This window comes from Tympanuchus pallidicinctus, unplaced genomic scaffold (assembly GCF_026119805.1).
Source record: "Tympanuchus pallidicinctus isolate F22 unplaced genomic scaffold, pur_lepc_1.0 scaffold6, whole genome shotgun sequence".
NCBI lineage: Eukaryota > Metazoa > Chordata > Aves > Galliformes > Phasianidae > Tympanuchus > Tympanuchus pallidicinctus.
Genome location: NW_026294780.1, coordinates 20,289,171 through 20,312,304, shown reverse-complemented (window position 1 = coordinate 20,312,304; position 23,134 = coordinate 20,289,171). Strand labels below are relative to the sequence as shown.

Here is a 23,134-nt window from a genome sequence, read left to right as displayed (position 1 = left end):
GAAGAATGGTCAGCTGCCCAATAGGAGAGCTATCTGGCTCTCTTGCACTGTTGGAGCAGCAAAAAATAAAGTTATCTTACATTAATTTTAAGAAGAAGGAAGATGATGTCAGGAAAATTTACTGGAGTCATCCGAACTGGTCATTTGGAGAGACTTTTGACTTGCGGTACAGTCACAGGCATTCCTGAAGTGTGATCCCTCCCCTTCCCCCTCCAACCTCAGTAATAACACGAACAGTTATTGCAAGTACAGCTAAATATTTATACTTTGCATTACCCTACAAATACCCTCCAGTGTGATGTAAAGCTAAAATGCTTTGTATTCATTTAGTAAGGATGACTAAGCCCGGCCCACTTGTGGCTTTTCTTCATTCCTTGCTTTGGAGTTACGCAGTCATCCTTAGCTCACGAAAATAGCAGTATTTTATCCTCATTCTTCTGGTCCCCTGGTCAAGAAGTCAAGCATTCTTTTCATGATTTACTACTGTGCCTTTGAAAGCTCTCAATATACTTACATAACTACTACAGCTTCAGACCATTATTTCACCATTATATTTTTGTTCTTTGTAGACTAGCAAGGTACTAAGAATCTATTGTGTGTGTGTGACCCTTGTTTGTAATGGGACCTTCAGGTTGTGACATGCTTCTCGTCTCTTTAGTGTAACTTAATGTTGTTCTTTTGACCTCTCGATAATAATGTAATATATATATTATGTTGTAATCTCACTTAATCACTGCTAAACCAGCTGCCCTATATAGAATTCTGTCTGTCTTTAAAATCTGGTATTGTTTGCCCTTCTACATTGTTCATTTAATATTACAGAAAGAGGATTACATGTGCTATAGACAAACAAGTAGATGGAAATACATGAAACAGGTGTTTTTAGCCATTGGAAATGAACTTTTGTGTAAAATGTAGAAGTTGCAATGGAATTCAGCGCAAGTGGAACATTTATGACCATTTCTGGAGAAAGTAGGTATCATCTTTTCTTTGGATTCTATTAGTGGTATGAGAGTTGATAGTGTAAGTAATATAAGGTATTTATATACTAATTCAAAGGCAGAGCCATCATCCTGTGTGATTCATGACCACGTATATTCCAGAAACAGAACAGTCTGTTCTGGGAGCTTTTCATAGCATATTATCCCAATTGCAATTGTAGGGAAGAAGGTGTTCTGGTCACTCAGCAATTCATGCTTGCTCGATCTTAAGATTGGATAATCATTATGAAATCATTATGAAGGTAATTGTTGTGAAGCTTGGACCTCACTGAACATCTTTTGGGAAGACCCCAGAGCAGCAGGTGCACAGCTTGCTGAGGTGGCTGCTGGTGGGAAGGCTGCTCACCAAAATAAATGGACTTGGCTACGTCCCCGTGTTTATTGTCTTTTATTTTCATCATGTCTGCTGGAAAAGCAGCAGCTGTTGGAGGAGTGTCATGGCTTCTATGGCTACCATTCATGTGATGTTGAAACTTGAATGTACATGGCCTATGCACGTGAATGTTTTCAGTTGCACTGCTGTATTCCTAGTCCTTTTTTATTGTGAATCAGCCCTTTTCTCATCCATGCTTTGCTGATGACTTCTTCTTTCCAAGATCCCCTCTTTGCCATAAGACCTCTTTCTCTTTCCTTTACTTTGATCCCTTTTATAAGCTCAACAATTCTTTCCTTTCATGCAGGCTTACACCTCCTAAACTCGTTCTTCAATATTTGTCTGTGTGTAAAAAGCGTACACATGAAGCTGTAGAACTGCAGAACTAAGTTGCACACTAATCTCCACTGGTCTTTTTACATCTATTTTCAGCATTATTTTTTTTCTCTCCATCTGTATGTTTTATTTGGAATTTCCAAGGACTGAAGTGAAATCATGGTGGAGGTTTTTGTCTAAGGGATAAGGTTTTCTTCACTTTGGGAGACTCTAAACTCAGGAAATGCATGTTAAGCTCAGTAAATGCATATGTAGCTACATTCATATTGGAAGCTCTATTTATGTTTCTTTCCTAGGATTATTAACATAAAAAGGATAAGCCCAAACATCAGGACCTTACCTTGTTAAGTTCCTTGGAGTGTTGGCTGTGTCCTGCTGTTTGTTAGTGTAGTGCATAGTTTATTCTCAGTACTGTTGCAGTAGAAATGTTATCAACGAAATAACATGGGAAGAAGTATCTTATTCAGTATTGTCTGCATACTTTTACATGCATGCGTCTTGATTTGTCTGTTCTTTAGCATGCTTGCTTCATTCATGATTCACAAAGGCTATAGTTAAATATAAGATATTGATTGAAGGGATAGATAATTCATTTATACCTTTGTTATTGAGTATTACAATTTTCAACCGTTTCTTTTTCCTTTGATTCAGCTGCAAAAGTGGGATGGGATGCAGAATGGCCTCATTATTGTAGGAGTATTTCTCTGTTCCCTGCAATGATTCCAAAAGCTCTTGCACACTTCATCAGTATTATTGTAATTCTTTGGCTGCAGGATATTTGGCAGCTGTTGCACCCCACTGGCAAATCCTATTCAGACTTCACTTCCATTCACCATTGCCATTGGAGAATTGATTTCTCTCTCCTCTGCTCTAACCTTTCCCAATTCATTTTGGATTGTTCAATGTGAAACATTTTAATTTCATATCATACAGCCATTCAGCTCACAATCCTTTTTTAACCTGTCACCAGGGTAACAGCATAGCATGCTTTCTTTAGGCAATCAAGTTTTTATTTCACATGCTTAATGTTGCATTAAATGTTTGCATTTTGTTTAACCCTCTTAAATACTTTGAACTGTGGATATATTTTGCAGGGTAATGAAGTCTCTGATTTCAGTGTCAAGTCTTTGCAGAAATTGCCTTATTTAAAACTAAAAAAATATATATTAAAAATGAGAAGGTGAGTACAGTAATGAGGAGATTATTAGTAAAATCTCACATAGATGAATGAGACAAGCATTTGCAGAATGGCAAAAATATTTTTCTTCCATAAAAACCTTTCAGAAGCTTATAGTATGATCCTTACTCCTGTGCTTTATGATTACACCTACCTTTAAGTGCTTGTAATCAAATTAATGCAAATGTAGGATTAACCATGGAATAACGTGACTCTAAGAAGTGAAGTAACTGGCCTATATCTGTCAGCCCGCTTAAAACCACTTACTGGATACGTGCATAGGACTGCAAACTGAATAGCAAGTGGTCTGTTGCATAAAAATTAGAATTTTTTGGGATGATGCAATTGAAACACAAAAGTCATGTTTCTGGCATCAGCAAAAGACTTTTTTTGGAAATGAAAATAATAGTAATGATGCAGTTGGAGTACTTTATTGCAGATGATTTCAGAAATGAAATGGAATAGACCTTTTCATACCTGAAAAAACATTGATGTAATCTGTGACCTTACAGAGCAAGTTCAGCTTGTCTTGGTAGAAAGATAGCTAGGTTCTCCTCCACCTATTTGGCTGGAAATTAAAACAAATCTGCAATAGATATTCTTAAAATGCCCAGAATTTTATATCTTACATCTCTAGTTATAACTATAGATGTAGCACTAAAGGATTTTTAACTGGCATGTTCTATTCTCAATCATGTAGACAGAAAAAGTGGGAAAACTTCTTTCTAATTTTAACTAGTGAAATGTAAAAACTCACAGTGTTGTAAAGAAGGCCAAACTCTGCTCATTTACGAGATAAGCCTGTTGTAATGAAAACACTAACAATATTCATTTTAACACTTCATAATACTAATTTTACAAAGCTTCTTGCTTGCAAAATAGTTCACACATACTCACAGTGTTTTTTTATAAAGCAAAACATTTGCAGTACTGCATTAGGTAGGCTGAGTTTACATTTGATCTAGCTCTTTTTTGAGGAGACAGATCAGACCCATGAAGTTGACTTTGTTAGAGTCTTTATTTCAACAGTGTGCAACAATGCTGTTCCGAAGTATTCTGTCCACTTCCCTTTTTTTCCCCAAGTTGAACTATAAGCTACCAAATATCATTACCTGCCAAAAGTGGTTTGGCAGTGTTTTTCTGCTGAATTTTGCCAAAAGGAGCCAAACATATGGTAACAGTTAATTTATTGGTGCTTCTAACCTCAAGGGAACTCTTACAGAGTGCATATTACCTTTTTATCTAACATATTTTAAATAAAAGAGCTGCTGGCCTGAAATTTGATACGCCAGTATAGAAGCTGACCTTCGACGCAGTTATGCTTGATTCTGTCTTAAGGATGAAATTAAAAGTGCGAATGTCTAAGATTGAGCTGAGGCTTCTTTCTTTCTAACTTCGAGAGAGTCAAGTTGCTTTTGCATACCTATAGTGCGTGCGTGTGTAAGTGATAACAATGAAGAAATATTTTCTGGAGGAAAATGAATCCCACCTTTCCCTCAGAAATCATGAAAGCTCTTTCTTCACATTCTTGATAAGAGATTTCCTGATATACATATTTTCAAGAGATAATGACCTTTGTTTTTTTTTCTCCTCACTTCTTTATATGCATTTTTCTAAGTATGACTACGGATCTGTTTCCTGCTCTGTGACAATGTAGGTTTGTCTGCTCGTAATGGGAAAAGTATTTCAGAGGTAATATTGCTAATTGTGCTGTTATTTGCTGGTTTTGCCTGAGATAACTCAAAATCTTCCACTGATCTGCTGCCTGCAGTTGAGGTAACCCTTTTTGCTCTCTTCATAACCTGATGTTGTAGTGACTCGCTTATAAGTAAAGCTACTTGAGCATGTCAGAATATTTCAGATGACATACTTAGATGGTGTCTTCAAAGAAATGCATCCAGATATCCTTTGACTCATATTAAGTATTCAGATGCCTAAATGTTTTTCTCTGGATCTGTGTTGAGGCTGCCCAAATGACTTTTCCTTTTGTGGTTATGGATGATTCCTTAATATATACCACAGACCAGTCTTCAGTGGTTTACATTTGTGTAATTAGATGTGGTGCTTGGAGTTTGTTTTGGCTGTGGCTTCCCTTTAACATGCATCTTCAAAGCCTGTAGTGTGAGAAAGACGGGGCAGGAAAGAGCAGTGCAGAACATGGTTCTTTTGAAACCAGGGATGTTTACCTATTGACTTAGAAAGGAGATGACAAGCCTTTATCCTGTCTGTCTCTGGTGCTTAGTAAAATTAGTCTTGAAACACTTGTATTGCAGTAATACAAACTAATAGTCCATTGACCCCCCCCCCCCCCCCCCAAAAAAAAACACCCAAAAAACCAATCTGGGATATTTGTTAAATTTTTTTTTCCTAGGCTTCAACCTTTTGTTTCAACTCAGTTTTGTGGTACGTGTTTCTGAGGCTCCTTCCTCTGCCAAGGGTGGTGGTGTGATTCACCTTGACTAACCAGTAGTGATTTTTTCCAGGCCTTGTTGCACATTCTTCTACCAGACATGGAAATTCAAAGCCAGATCTGCATCTGGCGGCGCCCAACCCTTACTGTTCAGAGAGGGAGATGCCATAAACCAACAGCTTCTCTTTGTTTGTTGCCCTTGAAGTAGTGGCAGCACTTCTTTTCTAAATCCTTCATTTCACAGAATCACAGAATCACAGAATCACCCGGGTTGGAAGGGACCTCAAGGATCATGTAGTTCCAACCCCCCTGCCTAGCAGGGCCACCAAACGTACACATTTCCCCCACACCCCGGTGCCCCAAATCCTTGGACAAATCACAGTAACTTGAAGATCACTGAATACTTAATTAGATGGATTTTTAGCCCTCTCAATATGACTTGTTTCATATTCAGTGGTCGTGATTCCCCCAGAATAAACTGAGGAGGATTGAAGTACAAAATCCACTTTGTGTCACTCATTACATGCAGTTGTGTTACTGCCATTCTTTGGGTCCTTCCCACCCGCACAGGCTGACTTCTTCGCTTTGACTGGAACAGTCAACAATCAGTGGAACATTTAGCTGGCAAAAGTTTCATTTAATAATACTGAGCTGTTGTTACAAATACTTCAGTATTTTCTTCCTGTATCTTATTTTTGTCCTAAACAAGCAATGACCCTAATTTAGCTAATCATTTCTGCTGAAATTCTTTCATTCATATCTGTTGCATATAGTTTTAGGTGAGTAGGAAATCTATATATCATTTTTCTTGTTGGCTCTCTTGTTACTTGTGAGGTCATAATGTGAACAATAGCAGGCATCCTATAAAAAGTGTGATAATATATAGAGTGCAATAGAGATTCATCTTTTGAATGCATATAATTTAAAATAGTTGGAGCCTAGGTTTTTGTGTCGCAGATTCATGGTGCCTGAGTAGTGTAATAAAAATAGATGAGTGTTACCAAAAGGTAGATCAGCCTACCTGAGGACTAACTTATTGAGGAGAGATGTGTTATGGTTATGGTTAATATCACATGTCTAAAGCCCTGTGGTGTGAACTGAAGAGGTAAGCTGAAGGTGCAGTAGATGATGTATTGATGGTAATGTGAGTCATCGGAGCTCTCTAATGTGCTATAATTGTCTAGATGTTAAGAATTAATACTTATTGAAGACATGCATGTTTTATGTTATCTTTGTAATATAAATTAATTTTTAATGAACTCTTAGGGTTTTTTCATATTCTGTTTTTCCTTTCTAACCAAACAGAATTAGCGGCATTAATTTCATTCGATGGGAGTAGAGTGCAGGAAAGATAGAGAACAAAGCTTTAGAATCTATAAAGCACATCATGTTTTTTTATATGCCAAGAAGAGGATGTGGCTGTTGCATTGCCTGCCAGGAAATAGCATGAGTGCCTGTAGCCATATGCTCTGATCAGATTTATCTGTGAATTGATAGATGCATAGTTCGTGTTTGCCTGTCATCCAGCACCAGTTCCTGTGTATGCACTAAAGGTGCATCTTTTGGAAAATATGACCAAAGTCAGGAAAAATAGATTGTTGCAAAATGATCACAGTTCTTACATTATGGCATATGGGATAGTCAGGAAGGGAAAATCAGACCATCCTTTTCTGGAATCTTGTACCATCTTGGATGCGTAACCCCACATTCCTGAATTAAGTCTCATAGAGAAGAAATAAACAACAGAGCAAATATGATCAGTACAGCGGTATTATGGAAGTGATCTGTGGCATGAAGTGGTTAAGCTGTTAAATGAACTCTTTTGCCTGTGTTGCAACTGCGTTTGCAAGAGGCGGTCAGCTCCAAGATGTGTGAACTTCAACGTTTGTATTATTTTTCATTATTTTGCAGACAGGTATTCTCTGTTAATGTTCTTAACCTCAATGGCGTTGCCAGATTTCTTCAGATATGGCCTTATTCTGACGTATTCTCTCTCCTTTAACTGTAGCAGTTACCTCTCACTCATGATCTTAATGTAGTAAATTGAGCAGGTTTCACTGGGTTTGCTCTTACGCTGTTTATTCTTCAAAGAATTGCTGCATTTCTACCAGATGTTGCTGGCTGTAATGGTGCATCTCTGGAGATGAAAGATGAGTTGATGTGCTTTTTGGGATTAACTTTGTAAATTACTTGTAGTTAAAGAAGCTATGTTAACATAAGAGACAGCACTGAAATGTCTCTCCAAGATTTTTTTTCAAAACAGAAGTTTTAAATTTGATTCTAAAATAAATATTTTGTACTCCCAACTGGCAGAATGGTTTTTCAAAAGTGCCGCACTGTGTGATGTTCTCATTGCTTTCAAATGAGAGGAGCTGGCAGGGGTGAAGCACTTCTTAGCATAACTCTTTCAGTGGGCCTGAATCTAAATACCAAGTTTTGCCTGAACTCTTACAAAGAATAAAGGGTGCAGAAGTAATTGGTAGAAACACAGTTGAGAAATTACATATTTTAATGAAAGAGAAATTGCCCAAAACTTTTTCTTAGTGACAAGTAGATTATTAGATTTCTTTTTCTCTGTAGCAGTTTTCAACAGAAGTCAACATTGACTGATCTGATTAAAAACACCTGCTTCCAAGTAGTTCTTGGTAAATAGTTTTGCTGATTTCAGGAAAGATAGCTAGAAAAATATCAGAAGCATAGATTTGTAAACTGCATGTAAAACAAATGTTTTTTCTCTGTACTTGTGAACACGTGATCTGAGTATTCCTCTATGACTTTGAGCCTGGCCATCCACCTTTTTCTTAGTATGTGCCCCTATTGCTTGTGTTACTTCCCTTTGGAAGGCAGATGTCCCTCTCATGCAATGCTGGAGGTATTTAAGAGATATGTGGATGTGGCACTAAGGGACATGGTGTAACGATAGGACTCAGTAGGTCAGGTTGATGGTTGCACTTGATCTAGAAGGTCTTTTCCAACCTAAACAATGACTTTTATTCCTTCCAAGCAAAAGCAGAGCGAGATGATGGTTTCCTCCAGAGTTGCTTGGACACTGGCTTCTTTCTTGTGGGAGTTGAGAAGTAAATTTGAATCTTCATATTCTGAAGGAGATGGATAACGGAGATCTTTCATTCTCTGGGTGCATTTGCTGCAAGCACAAATCTGTTGCAGCTAAGTTCGCAATAGTGCAAATTTTACTTCCTTTTCCTGATAGATTTAAAGCTAAGAGCTATAAAAGATTTTTTTAAGTGACTTAGAGTTGTTGATATTAGCCTGCGTGCCTGGAGCACATCTTTTCCTCCAGACTTTGGAGTCGGCTTCAGCAGAGGATCCTCTATTTCCTGGACACCTGCTTGGCTATCAAGAAGCTAGAGTAGAGCAGGCAAGCAGGACCCATTAGGCTAAAGACATTCAGAAAGAAAGAAGGTGAACCAGGATGACCTCAGGTTGTCTGCAGGGTTAACTGACAAAAGTGCTTGAGCTATGACACTTAAATCCAGGTAGCTACATTCACCCTCAAGTTACAGAATCCAGATTTAACAATTTCATTAGTTTGCCTTGATCTGGGATTTGCTGATGAAGACACTGGAGGCTTTCTGTAAATGTTGCACTGCAGGCCTTTGTATCAATCCTCCAGGAGGCTTCCGTTAAAGGAAACATCCAGATGTATATTACTTCGAATGAAAGTACATTTCACTCCATAATGTTCTTTTAAATCAATGCTTTCTACTTTATAGTTTACCTCCCACATAATTTCATTTTTTTCCAGTGGTCTCTGTTCAGACATAGCTCACATGTCTCTAAATTTACATTTTTGTTATTGATCTAAACTTAATGTGCAAGAAAGTGCAATATAAAGCCGTTCTGACATAACCGTTTTGACATTAACTATTGGATAATTCAGCCTTTGTCTGATAGCTGGCACACTGGCTAGTAGAGGTTATTATTTTGTATGACACATGCAGAACTATAATTTACTCTAATGATGGTATATTTTCGTACTCTTGGTGAAAGGACTTATGTATACATAATGCATACATAAAGCAGAAAGAAGGGAAACCCATTTTTATGTACAGATGAATCCATCTGAATGTATGCAGAAGTGTGTGTGAGTACATATAGAGAAAATATTTCAAATTGCTGAATAAAATATTCCCAGATTCTTAGGTTCCTTTCACATAATTTCTAGTTCTTAAAATAATCCTGTGAAAATGCTGCTTTTATCTTCTCTGTGCAGGGATGAACTTTTATGTTGGAAAGTGTTGAAAGTACTCAGATAGTAAAGCTTAGATTTTTGTTTTGTTTGGCAGTACATTTCTGTTTAGAATTCTTTTAATCTATCCATTCCCTGCTTTTATATTCATCTGATAGTTGAAGGTTCTGTGAAGGATATTTCTTTGTATGAGAACTTATTAAACCAATAATGCTCAAAAGTATATGATTTACTTCCTTTTTTTCCCTGTTTTATATCACAAGACATACTCCTGTTTGAGTTGTTAAATTTCTATTTGCTTTTCTCAAGTTTTCTGGGTTGGGGGGGGTAGTATGGAGAAAATAAGAAACAATTTATATGGTAGATCTAAAGTTTCATTAAAATTGCTTATGCCCTGTCCCAGGCATTTTAAGTGGGCCATCTGTCTAAACATCTCTCCATTTTTTTCTGATCATTTCCTCGACTTATTCATGAGCCATGGGAGGGCTCCTTTGTAGTCTCCATGTAGCTGGTTCAGTCTACCCCCACTGAATACATCTATGTGCTTGCATAACATATCTTTTCACAGTGCTGGAAATTCTCTGAACTTGGTTCAGATGAATGGCCCACTTTCTGAAGGTCTTTTTTTCTCCTCCTGCAAAGATTTGTATGCAGAAACTGACCTTGGTGGCTACAGAATCCAGCACATTATTCTTGATCATTTTACAGGCCACCTGCTGTGAAAGTTATGATGAAGGATTTCTTAATGATTCTTTGACCATTAACATTGTTTTAAGTCAATATTTCACTTTTATTTAACTGCTGAATAGGTAATTGCACGATTGAAAAGCAGCTTTACAGAGTGCCACATAATGTGGTCTTCAAATGCTTATAATCTTTCATAACCGGAGAGTTTGTTGTGATAGTTTGGGATTTCTCTGCCTTTACCTGAAGTTTTATGCAGCAAAAATATTAGAAGTAAAAAAATGTTTTAAGTTTTCCCCTGCGTTAGAATTCACATTTTGAATTGAATGTTAAAAAAAATAAAAAATAAAAAAAATCCATACGCAATTTCCTGACCCTTTAGGAGCTGGTGACATTTATCATAGCTCATTACATCATCAACAGTAATCGAGAGAGAGGAGTTTATTTGCCACAAACTGCAGAAAATTGTAGTTTTATTGAGTTCCTCCCATGCGATTGGTTGATGACAATCAAAATGGACAAACTGGGGCAGAGTTATTACTCGCCTTGCCTTTGTGAATGTCTGTTTTCTTTCGTTATTTATTTCTGCCTAGAACAGGTAATAGTTTAACTAGTGTCTGTTTTTCATGAGCGCAGCGAGTGTGTGTCAGCTAAAATCTTTAGTAGCTTTCTGCATCCCTCACTGAAAATTTGCAAAGCAGGAGTTGTGATGGCTGCGTTATTCGAAAGTCTCTCTCATTTTCTGTCGTGGCAGCTGGGGCTAAGAGGAATATAACGCAGTGTGCTGCATATGGAATGCCTTAGGAGACCGTGACATCATCTGCAGTTGAGTGACAAAGATTGAAAAGAAATAACTAAGCAGGTGAAAGGAGCTGTTTTGCTTCTCACGCCGTTTACACGTTTTTATAACTTACGTGGTTAGAGTAACACCTTTCTGACTTGGAGCCAGGCCATCCGCCTTCCTCGTAGTACACTCCCCATTGCTGGTGCTACTTCTCCTTGGAAGGCAGGTCAGAGAAGACTGTATGGAAAGAGTTCATTATGCCCTCCTCCCTCTCGTCCTGTCTGTGCTGCCACACTGTGCTCCCTTTGCTCTCCCCCTCTCCTTGTGTGTAATACTGGCAAGGGAAAACAGCCTCTCTGTGGCCTGCTTCCTGTTCACCCAGCACTCGGCTTGCTGCTGAACTTGTGTTTCTTCCTGCAGCCAGTCATCTCCACACATCATTTCTTTGATGTTTCACGTGTTAGGACTGAGAGAAGAAAGGGAATGTTGAACTTTGTGATACTGAATCTGAGATTGGAATGAAAACAATTAAAAATTTTGCTTCTTTTGTAGTAATAAAAATGGCATCATTTTGTCTTCCAGTATTTTTTTTAAATGTAAACAGACTATCTAAGATTTCAGCCCAGTATGTAGAATTCTTAAAAGTTTCAAATCTTTCAAAACAGCCAGAAATTTGTGGCATTTATATCAACTAGTAGAGCATATATTCAAAAGTCCTAACTGAGGGGCTTTCTCCGGCACTTGGGCATCTCATACGCTATAAAAATACACAAACAAAACATCCCCTCTCCCTTTCTTAACCTGATAGAAACTTCAGCATTTCTGAAGTAGTTCACAGGTTCGATCAGCTTGATCAGCTTTCTACCCATTGATTTTCAAGAAACTTGGATTGACTTTGACCTTTGCTTTTGAACTTTGTAGCAGGTACCCTATGATAGGTTGCACGCATAGGCATCCAAATGGGTCTCCATATATTAAAAAAAAAAAAAAAAGCAAACCAAACCCCACCCCACAAACCTTTAAATCCTATCAAAATACTGAAAAAAAAATTTTTAAAGGAATTTGTTTTGATGAAGAAAAAGCAGAATTCTTATGAGAGAGTGTACATATCTATTTTAGTCAATATAGTTGTAGATCAGCTACGTAGCCCCAGGCATTTGCTTAGCAAAGCTAAAAAATGTCCCTGTGCAAGAGAATCCAGTAATTCCAGGAGGGACATAAAACTTGCAGTGTACTTTGCTATTAGATACATCTCTGGACCTTGCCCTCCTGACCACCAGTGTTGCAGAGAGAAATTATATGCCTGTGGGGCAGTTTGAAACCCCGTCAAAGCAGTGATCATAGTCATGCCTTTCAAGAGGCATGCATCCTGTTTGGAGATACACTTGACAAAGCTCAGCAAGACAGGACTGAACAAAAATAATCCCTGCTGGAGAACAAGACTGTCTTTCCTTTGATGGCCAGCGGCCAGATTCATGAGGTCACTTCCAGTCAAATGCAATATGAAGCAAGGGCATGCCAGCGGGGTTATAAGGAATCTCATGCCATCAATGAAGCAGATCCTACTAAGCTGTGTTTGAGATGAGGTCTTACTTCTTACACAAGAAATGTGAAGTTTCTATAGAGCACTGTTGGTTATTATAATAGAATACTATATAGAATTTAGCTGGGTTCTTCCATAGTCCACTACATTCCTCCTTACTGTTGCTCTTGTGCCAGGAAGTGCAATGAAAACATTTCTCTGCCTGCTACCTGTTCAGGAAATTCCTCAGTTCCTCTTCTTCAGGAACTCCAGTGTCTGTAATGTTTCCTATCAGCCAGTGTAAATGTTTTGGTGACATAAAGAAGTTTGAAGATGAGGTGCTGAGAAATGTCATTGCACCCAATAAGCTATAGACCATTTCCATTAATAAGCCATTTCCGTTTCATTTTGACAATGATCTCCATATACTGAATGAGAAGTATAATGCTTGGCATCACTAGCATGGGAACAGGCTATTTTCAATATTATGAACTTTGTGAGGAGTGTTGGTTATAGAAGTGATCAAGGATGCTTGGTGAAAGGTGGTATAAGACTGCTTGGCTTGCGTCCAGAGTAACTAATGGTAAATGCATCTATTAGTCTAGCCAATGCGTCACATGTTTTGATTTTACCCATTTCAGGCGCATTGCAAAGCACAGTTTTTAGAAACTTCTTGGCTGTTTGGATTCCTGAGTTTCTATTTGCCTATATTTTAGATGTTGAAAAAACCCAACCTTCTTAAAGGAATTGCATAAATTCTTAGCAAGTTGGTATGTTATCCTTGGCTTCTCCTGTGCCACTGGAGGACTCAGGTGCTTCTCCCTGTTGATTCCAGACACGCCGAACATTTCCTCTGGGGGAGATGTGGTTCACTGGGCCCCTGAATCCTTAGCAGAATGCATGTGGCACAATCCAGAAAAATGTGTTTCCGAGTTTTAAGACTCTGAAGACTGCACTGAAACATTCTATGATAGATGAGTGTTATACCTGAAAAGAAGATACAAATGTGGTGAGCTTAGTGTTGTACATTTCCTACAGAGAATCTGAATGTGTGTAGAAGTCAGTGTGGAAGAAAAGCTGTGCCAAAATAACGCACTTTTGTCCTAATGGTGTCAAACTCCACCTTTGTACATTCTTGTTTAAGCTACAGAGGAGACTGCTGATGTATTCTGCTGATATAGAAACATCTACTGATGTTTCTGCTGCTGTACTAGAAAAGATTGCAGCCTACTTTGGACACATGTTATTACAACAAAATTGAAGAGATGTGGGAAGCTATGCAGGAAGGAAATAAATCAAAGTTACAAATATACATTTTAAATAAAATATTGAAAACTACTTACTTCACTCTGAATTAACAAGAATGACTCTTCAGGTCTGTTTCCCTTGTTGTCAGATATGCTTCGTTGAGCTGAAGTTGGAAAGATTCATGGTTCTCGTGTTACCTGATAACTGGTGCAGCCACTGACTGCAGTGGGAACAGATATAATCCTGTGTATGGGTTGTGATACACAGTCATTTTTCAGTTTATTTGATGGACTCTGTGGATGAAATTCTATAAAATATACATTCATTATAAAATTGTGTGTATTACGGGTTTGGCGGAATCTTTTGTGTCTAATTGGACTTTAATTAAGGTTTACTGAGAATGAGATGAAAGGACTAGCGTTTATATTTTGCACATAGAAAGAATGCTGCAGCTATCAGTGTTGCTATTCTTCTGCCAACCCACTTTCTCATCTGCTTTTCATCCTGTTTGAATTAATTCTGTAGCAAGTGCTGGATGCATTTAAGAGCTTCCCATAACTATCAGCATAGTCAGTGTGTCAAGGCAAAGAAAGAAAGAGTGCATTTTCTCTTCATACCTCATTTGACAAAAAAATGTATCCAATACTTTTTTTGAAATATGCTTTCCTGGTTGTGTCTATAAATTAATGATGTTTTATATCCTTCATGACCATCCTATGAGGAAAGTGCTCCTGGTTTAAGTGGGAAAAATGTGAAATTTATTAAAAATTCTTTTTCTGTTTGTTTTTTAGAATTCCTATTGCTAAATCAAAGAGAAGTAGCTGGGAGCTCTCTGTGCATCTAGGGGATGGGATTTACCCTGTTGCAGTTTCAAAGGATGACTCATCATTTTCTGTAAGTTCTGCTCATTTTCCAAGATTTTCAGTCCATTTGAGACAATTTACATTGTCATTGACTCTTACTATAATCTGTTTGTTCAGTTACCAAACATGGATGTTTGTCTTGTCTTTAGCAAAAAAAAAAAAAAAAAAGACTCTATGTTAATTAAATAGTGTGACTGTATAGAGATTTTTCTCTGCTCATGACTGTGGAACATTTTTAATGCACTTAAATTAGCTTTTTAATTAACAACCCTCTTTAGTGTCTTGTTTAGAAATAAGGTCTTCATGCTTCCATTATAAATGTTTAAGAGTGAGAAAATAACTGCAATGTTGAGAAACATTATGTTAGCTTAGTTCAGTGATTAAAAAGACAAAGAACTGAGCAAGTTGCATATATAATCACACTAGAATTAAATTATCTGACACCTAAGTAGTAAAACTGCATGCAAGCATAGTAAAATCACTTCAGATGCATGTGTTTTAACTATTATTTTTACAAATATTGTGAAACAATTTCTTAAACAATACTGTCAGTATAAAAGGCAGACAAGACTATGCCAGTAGAACAATGGTGATGCTGTGTTCAGCAGAAAAAAGCCAGGATGCAAGCTGGTTGAATTGTGTTAAGACAGTAGATTTATAGAGAGAACTACTTTTTAAGTCTATTAATAGTAATTCCATAATAAAATGAGATTTTTAAAAATAGTTCACTTCCATAGCATCTGTTAACTCTTAGGCAAAAGTTTTCAAAGGGATCTGAGAAAGTCAGTTTCTCCTAGAATCACTGAAATACAGGACAAGACTGTGAGGAACCTCAGAAGTCTCCCAGTCTGCCTCTGTTTGCTCTTCTTGCCAGTCTTCTCTGAAGAATGTTCTGCAACATCTGCTTCATGATATTTTTAGTTGTGGTGTTTACAGCTAGGTCATATTCAGAATCATGAGATTTACTTGAAAAAGGATGTTTAAATGAATATTTCATCAAGCAAAGACAGTATTGTCTTGGTGATTCACTCTTGCTTTGCTCTACTGAGATTTCTATTTAAGAAGTATAGAAGTTGTAGTCGGTAATGTTTTTAGGTGATTATTTTCACTTACGTGAAACTGAGCAAATAAAAATTTTGCCTTTGAACAATCTTTTTGTTGGCCTAAGTAGGACAAGAATATGCCTAACTAGTTTCTTTTAGAACAGTGCATCTTTCTGTGTTGCACTGTTTCATACATACTCCAGATGAATATAAGATAAATGTGTGAGTAGAGACCAGAGGATACTTCCTGTTCCATGTGGATCATAGGTGTGCAGAAAAAAAGGATGTGGGCAAAATCCATAAGCACCTTTTAAAGTTCCCTCATGCAAACTCACTGCTTGAAATATCAAAGGTGGAGGTCAGTTCAGTTGTAGTGTTAATTTCTCTTAGGAAAAAAATACTGGGAGGTCTTCCGTGTGACTTTCTCACTCAGTCCATAGAATGTAGCACCGTACCACAGCTGAGACATTTATCCCCCTTGTGAATTGTGCTTTGTGAGCTAAGGCCATCTCAGAACGCTTTCCTTTTTTCTAAATTGGTAAAATTTATACTTGTTCTGTGAACTTCACTGCAACCCGTTGTTCAGGCAGCACAACAGCCTTGTCACAACAGGGCAGGACTGGCAGTGGTCTGTCTGCTCTTTCCAGGAGCTGTCATTGCCCTCAGCCTTTCCACCTTTTAGCTGCAAGGTTGCTATCTGTCAGTAGTCAGCCTGGAGCTATATGCAGCTTTGAGGGTTAGAAAGTGGCTGCTGCTTTTTAAGGGGGTAGCACATACATTTTTAAGTGATTTAGTTGAGTTTTATTTAGTTGTCTAGGCTCAAGCTTATATTAAATTGGTTAATTTTAATAAACATTATCTTTAAGTCAGACTAAGGAAGGTTTATAGCCAGGAGGCCTAAGCGTTCTTCTGTGCTTTTGTGTACATTGATGTTGAAGGTAACTGAAATTATAAGCTTATATATGAGTTATTCCTAGGTTAATGAGCAGCAGTTGTAAGCTGCACTATATCTCTTCAAGGTGCACTAACTGAGAAAGGAGTAACGCTTTTGCTGCTGGTAATTATTGACATACAGCAACTTTAAAGTACAGTAAATCATTCCTAACTGTGCCACAGACCAAATCTGTCAAAATCTGGAGCTGCTAAATACTTCTAATGTTGCAGCAGCATGGGCATTACAGCTCGTGCAAGCCCATTTTAACATGGCATGTGCGGAATCTGATTGCTACTCCTTCAGTTTATTATTCAAACAGTAAAACCTCCAATATAATCAAGTTGTTTGGCATTACTGGGCTAAACAAGAGCGAGTAGTTAAGCATGTCCTTATTTTTGTTTACTTTTGTAAATTCCTTTATATTTCAAAGTCAGTTGGCCCCCCTTTGCTACTTTCCCTTGTAGGAAAATTGCTGTGGGCAAGCAATGCTCTGTGGGAATCCCACTGGGGCAGAGAGGAGAGCAGCAGGCCTGCAAAGATCCTGCTTATCTCTGTGCAGCCCTGTGGTGCGTTAGGTTGGACAGGAGAGTTAGAAGCAACAGAAAGGAAGAATACGGGTTTGGGTAGCCACAGGGTAGGGAAGGGGGTCTGGAGACCTGGAGTCAGTAGCTTTGGTGTTCTGATTCTGCCCTAACGAAGACTATTTACTCTATGAAGAGATAATTTTTTAGTTATTTATATCTTGGGTATTTCTTTGCTGATGAAGTAAATCATAGCGGGTGGATTTTAAGATTACCATAAGATTTATCTCACTTAAATTTTAAAGTGTCGATATTAAATCCTGAGCTTGGGTTTATGCAAAGCAGGAAACTATTTTTGAATACCAAGATTGTTTAGGTACGCTTGTTTTTCCTTGTTACAGGACAAATAGCAGAGGACATGCTGTTCTTTAATACTTTCTCTTTTTTGCTGGGGCTCTCGTGGGATTATGCTGCAGATGAGAACAGAATAAATACAGTATAGTGAAAAATCTTCTGATATATTATTCAAAACTTTACAATGGAAAAACAATTGACTTAAGAAAAGCTGAAGACTAGGAATGAGAAATCTTGTTTCTGATTAGGAGGTATAATATACTGCAAGAAAACACGGAAAGACTCAAAGCCTTCTTTATGAACTTTGCTGTCAAAAATGCAGGCCTCACTTTTTGAACTTCCACATTTACTTTTCGCTATGAAGTTGGTGTGACATGGGCTCCTGACTTAGTAGGCTGTGTCCCCTTGTGGCTCATGACAAGGGTAGCTGAATCCATAGTGCAGCTAGATAGCCCAGTGGGAGGGCCGCCTTCACATTCCTCTTCAGAAGTTTGCTCCTGCTGCCAACTGTGCATTGCAGCAGCAACGTTCGCATTCTGATTTACTTTGTTTACCACTGGGACCTTTCCAACAGTGACTTCTTTCTTTTTTCCTTAACTCTTCTACTCTCACCAGCCGAAACCTCACCGCCCCACACTGTGCGGTGCTTTGCTCTCTGCGTAGGGAGCATGAGCAGCAGGCTTCCCCATGGTTCCTGCTGTTCACGGGAGGATCATTTGTCAGCATCCTGGTCTATGGGTCATCTGTGATTTTCTTCCTTTATCATGAGAATCTTAGTGAAGCACTAACTGCTTTTTGCTGCTCTTTATTTTCCAGGATTTTGAGTTCTGTAGCCATCTGTTTTTAACCACTTGATTTGTAACGGAGATCCTTAGCGCAGGCTGACTGTCAGCCACTTTAGAGGCCTTGCTTCCCAAAGCTGAAGGACTTAAAAATAAATGATCAAGCACGGGCAGTGTTGTTTGAAACAGTGAAAAGAACAAAAAGTACTTAGCTTTATTGTTTCCTATAGATACTGAAAGCTTTTGTGAATGCCAATTTGCTATGTTTTCTTTTAGAGTAGAATTAGATCTATTATTATTCTGAAGCCATCTACTTCTATGCTATAACACTGATGTTTGTATAAGATGAGCAACTTTGATGGTCTTAGATAACAAGAACTCTCCAACTAAATTAATATAAATGTATTTTTTGTGTGTGTGTGTTCCTCTTCCCATGTATTAATTGCTAGAAGAATCCTTGTTAACTAACTGCTTATCATGTATGTCTGTTTAGGTACTTGCAGAACAGATTCTAGTCTTTGGTCAGTATCTTCCTTAAATTTACAATTGTTCCTCTCGCTACTACTGAAAAGACCAACAATCAGAATTACAATTAAAATAGGGTTCTAAGGAAGGACAGATACCTTCCTTTACATGAGACAGCCTGAACAGCAATAAAAATAGCCTATAACAGCAATAAATAGCCCAAAAGTATCCCTTAACCAACCTCTGGAACTTTTTGTTTGGTCCAAATTCAGACAGGAATTGATTTCATCTTCACCTTTTTGACTGTTATTCTGGCTGTCGAGTTTTGATTTTCTCATTTTTTCAGTACAAAGGCGTAATCCAGTTTTGCTGGTGAAGGTTGGAGTCTGTTCTTCCTTTGCAAAGCTTGAGTGCTCTGCAGAGCACTGAAGGACTGAAGAGGCAAAAGCGTAAGGAAATAAATCTGCATGTACTGAGCAAACGTGGCTGCTGTGTGGTTTCCCTGTGCCATACTGATTTGTGCCACGTGTCTGAAGGGAATATCCTCAGCCCTTCAGAGCTAAATGTCAACCACTGAGCCTCCTCTGGGCCCAAGTTATGGTAGCTTAGTTGCCTTTTTGCATGCCCTATTGAGACTGCTCACAGCCAGCGTGGAGACTCTCTGCTAATGATAGTGAATGGGAGCTGCTTTCCCCAGCCCCACTGATGAGAGCCCCTCAATGCTGTGTGTGTAGGACTTCAGTGTCATCACCTGCCCTTCTGAATTGTGGAAGAATTTCATGTCATTCAGTGAAGTAATACTGTTAAAATGTATAATAAGGATAGTAGCATGGAACAAAAGTGGTCTAAGCAAGAGGGATCGTAATATACTGGACCAGTAATCCAATAATAACGTTCAATTTATTGGATCCGCCACTATACCATTTTTCCATTACAAAGTATGGAGTTTGCTGGTAAACCCAAGACAAATAGCTACTTGACTAGTTCAGTCTTTTCGCTGCTGTAACCCACCTTCCTTAATTCCTTCAATATTCTTCAGTATTTCCCTGTTAAGAGAAGTAGACATCTGAAGAATGTTTTGGAAAAAAGCAATGGGTGAATCCAAAGGCTCAAATGACGAATACCAGCACTAAGTAGTTACACTTTAGGAGATACAGTCATGGTTATTTCTTTGAAGTTTATTGCTGTATGCATAAGATGAGGACATAATTTTCCTTTCAGCACGGAATTTGTGGCGGTTTTTATGCAATATACTGCATTCTTGAAGAACTTTTGGGCATAGTCCATTTTCTGATTCTTTACTATAAAAGAGGAATCCTCTCTCTTGGGATTTCTTTATTGCTGATTTGCATGATTTCTCTGGAAGTAATTGTTGTCGTTCTTTTTCATGTTAAAAAACGGCCCACTCTCTTAGGGTTCTTCATCTCTGTAGTAGATGCATACCTTCCCAGACCACTTGGATTCATCTTCCAGCCTGCTTAGTTGACAAAGAATTTCCAGATGTTTTCAGTTATAAAGTAGCTTCTTATCACTGAAGTTGTGGTGAATGAAAGTTGTTTATTTTTTCAAAAAAAGCATAAGGTGAAATAGTTCAGAAGTTACTTTGAACAAATGGAAATTTGATATGTTTCCAAAGGGACCTGTGTAGGTCAAACACCAAATAAGAAGACCAGAGAAAGCTTAATTATGTGTTCAGATTACTGGTAGGATGGACTTCCATTTTCACGATATATTGGATCACTTCCTAAATTCAAATTTAAGATCAAGTAAATGTCATACTGGTGTGGAATCTCTGTGGAAATTTTGTGAAGCTCATTCAAATGTTTCACATGCTTCCAAACGAAGAGTTGACTGATTAATATTTTAAATAATTTTAACTAAAAAGAGTGCTTTTTTTTTTCCTCCCTATCTTTTTAACAAGAAGTAAAGAATTTATTAAGTATCTGCGGAGGTGTGAAGTCATCTTCTGTACCTCTTAGTATTTTCAAAAGAAAACTTACTGTATAGTATGCAAATGAAAATAAAAAAGGAAAGATATAAGGCAATTAGTGCCATTGTTATTTGAATGCTTCCTTTATCATTAGCATAGAATAGTTAAGTAGCTATCTATGTTCTTTACTTTTGTAAGTCAATTCATGTATATCTTGTTATGATTAAGCTTTTACTTTAAATTAAAATATAAGATATATTTAATTAGGGAAAATCTTGTATGCTGTAAATTTTATAACTGAAGGGTAGGATAATTAAAAAAATCTATTTTAGGAATTCTCTCTGGGGAGAAAAAACACTTGAGAAGGTCCGGAGTCAAGTGGAATGCAGATGAAGTATGTAAAGCATGAAAAGGAATGCTATAATGTAACAATGTTGAATGAAATTGTTCTAAACAAACTTTTAGTTCATTAAATACAACTGTGAATGGAGCGAGGTCGTAATTCAGTGCCTGTTCAGTACCACGTTTTCAGAAGACCATGCAGAAGAATAATGTTTCCTGGTCCTATCAGTATAAAAGTAACGATCTTATAAGAAAATGAATCACAACTACTAGTATTTTCCATTTCTGATATGTTTCAGGCACATCATTCCTTATAACTAATAAATCAAATAACAGAAACGTAAGGCCTGTATCAATAGAGGTGAAAAGCACATATCTGTAGGAATTAAAGCAAAAAGGAAAGGGAGCTGGAAAAAATGAAAGTCCTACATCTTCTACAGGAGGAAAGGAAATTTTTCCTCTCAATTTCTAATTATGACCTTCTATTATACAGTGACATATATGTTATGTTGTTATGTGCATGTAATGAAATACACTGTTATTCTGACATCCTATGTTATTTTGAGTGAAGGGAAACTGTAGACGTAAGACGTAAGTATGGAGGGCAGATCAGTTATTTACTCCTTGAAGCTATGAGCAGAAAACTTTAACCGACTTTGTCAAAGTAGTGTGTATTTTCCTTGCATAATAGCATACAAATTCTCCACTGAAGTTCTGCAAACAAATCTCTTCATCACTACATTCTCTAGGTTTTTGTTTAGGCAGGAGTTAAGGTACATATTTGCACCTTTCTGAGTATTTAGGATATTTCATGATGAATGTACTGTTCTGCTACAGCTGTTTTTTCATGACATTTGTAATCCAAAATGGTGTCTTGAGTGCCAGAAGCTGCTGATTGTATTCAGCATTTGGACTTCTTGGACTCATATTTTAAATAGAATTTGTTAATTTAATGTAACAAATAGCATTGATAATGAAAATATTTAGTAAAGCGTATCTCTTGACATCAGTTAGACGCTTTCTTCTGCCTACCTGATGGATGCTAACGCTGTGTAGTTAACTTTGTTCTATTTGTAAATCTCTTGTCAAATGAGCATGGTAATATCCATGTTTTGGAGTTGCTGTCCCCTCAATTACACTGTTATTTAATCTGTTCAAAAAGGTAGGAAGGTAACTCCATTTTCCCCAGCCGGAAAAGCATGTTGTCCAATGTCAGATCAATTACTATCAAATGCAACTCTGCATTTCTTAGCTACTTAGTTTCCTTTTTGTATTTTGTCTAAAAGTGTGCTCTGTCATTCAACTTGGAAGAACAATATAATTAATCTACTGATTTTTGGAATGATAGTTCTTTGTTCAACTTTTTTTTTTTTTTTAATTAGATTTTCATTAATTGAAGAAAATTGGATCTGGTTTAGGGAAGAGGACTTGTAGAAAGGTTAGAGTCAACTTCTGGGGGGCTGTGGTGACCAACGTTCATTCATCTCTGCCCTCTGACCATTTTGTGTATAGAACAGAAGAATGAAGGGAATGTAAATTTCACCTTCCTCCTTTTGCACTCCACTCCATCCCTAACTCAGCTGTCCTTTCTTTTGCATCCTGGCTTTTTTTTTTTTTTTTAAGACTTCAATAGCCTGTGTAATGGTATTTTAATGAGGTATATGTATGCTAACCCTTTAGGAAGACAAGAACCCATGATTTCCACCCTTGCAAAGCACTGCTTTTGTCACTGGGTACAGTAATGCTTGTTGCTTGCCTCTGTGGCTGTGGCTTTCCTGATCCTATGCTCATTTCTGCACAGTGGCAGATTTCTGCGGGAAGGGTAGAGATGCCCTCATCCTTCCTGATGTGTGGGGACAGTTTCTCCTGGGGGAGGCACTGCAGGCTTGAACCCTTCAATCTGAGGAGGGCCCTGATCCTCGTGTTCTGACTTTGTGGGCAACTGCTTTAATTGGTACATTTCTGTGGATGCTGACGTTGTGTTTTTTAAATGAAAGTAGCCTTGGCCTTGGTATCTTGTTGTGAACTCAGTGTTTTCTGGTATGCATCTCCACTCTGCTGAATTGAGTCTCCCAGAGCATATAGATGCTAGGACATTGTGAATTGTTAATAGTGTCAGATAAGCCAGAAGTAAAAATACTTGGGTAAATATTCG

The 23,134-nt window shown here is 37.7% G+C and overlaps 1 protein-coding gene across 2 annotated transcripts in view; it reads left to right on the top strand.

Moving 5' to 3' along the window:
* PCCA (propionyl-CoA carboxylase subunit alpha) overlaps positions 1–23,134 on the top strand; it is a 263,757-nt gene that overhangs the window by 150,927 nt on the left and 89,696 nt on the right. For both annotated transcript variants that reach the window (XM_052705911.1, XM_052705910.1), the window contains exon 19: positions 14,537–14,639. In XM_052705911.1, the coding sequence (XP_052561871.1) occupies positions 14,537–14,639 (103 nt within the window). The remainder of the gene's footprint in view (positions 1–14,536; positions 14,640–23,134) is intronic.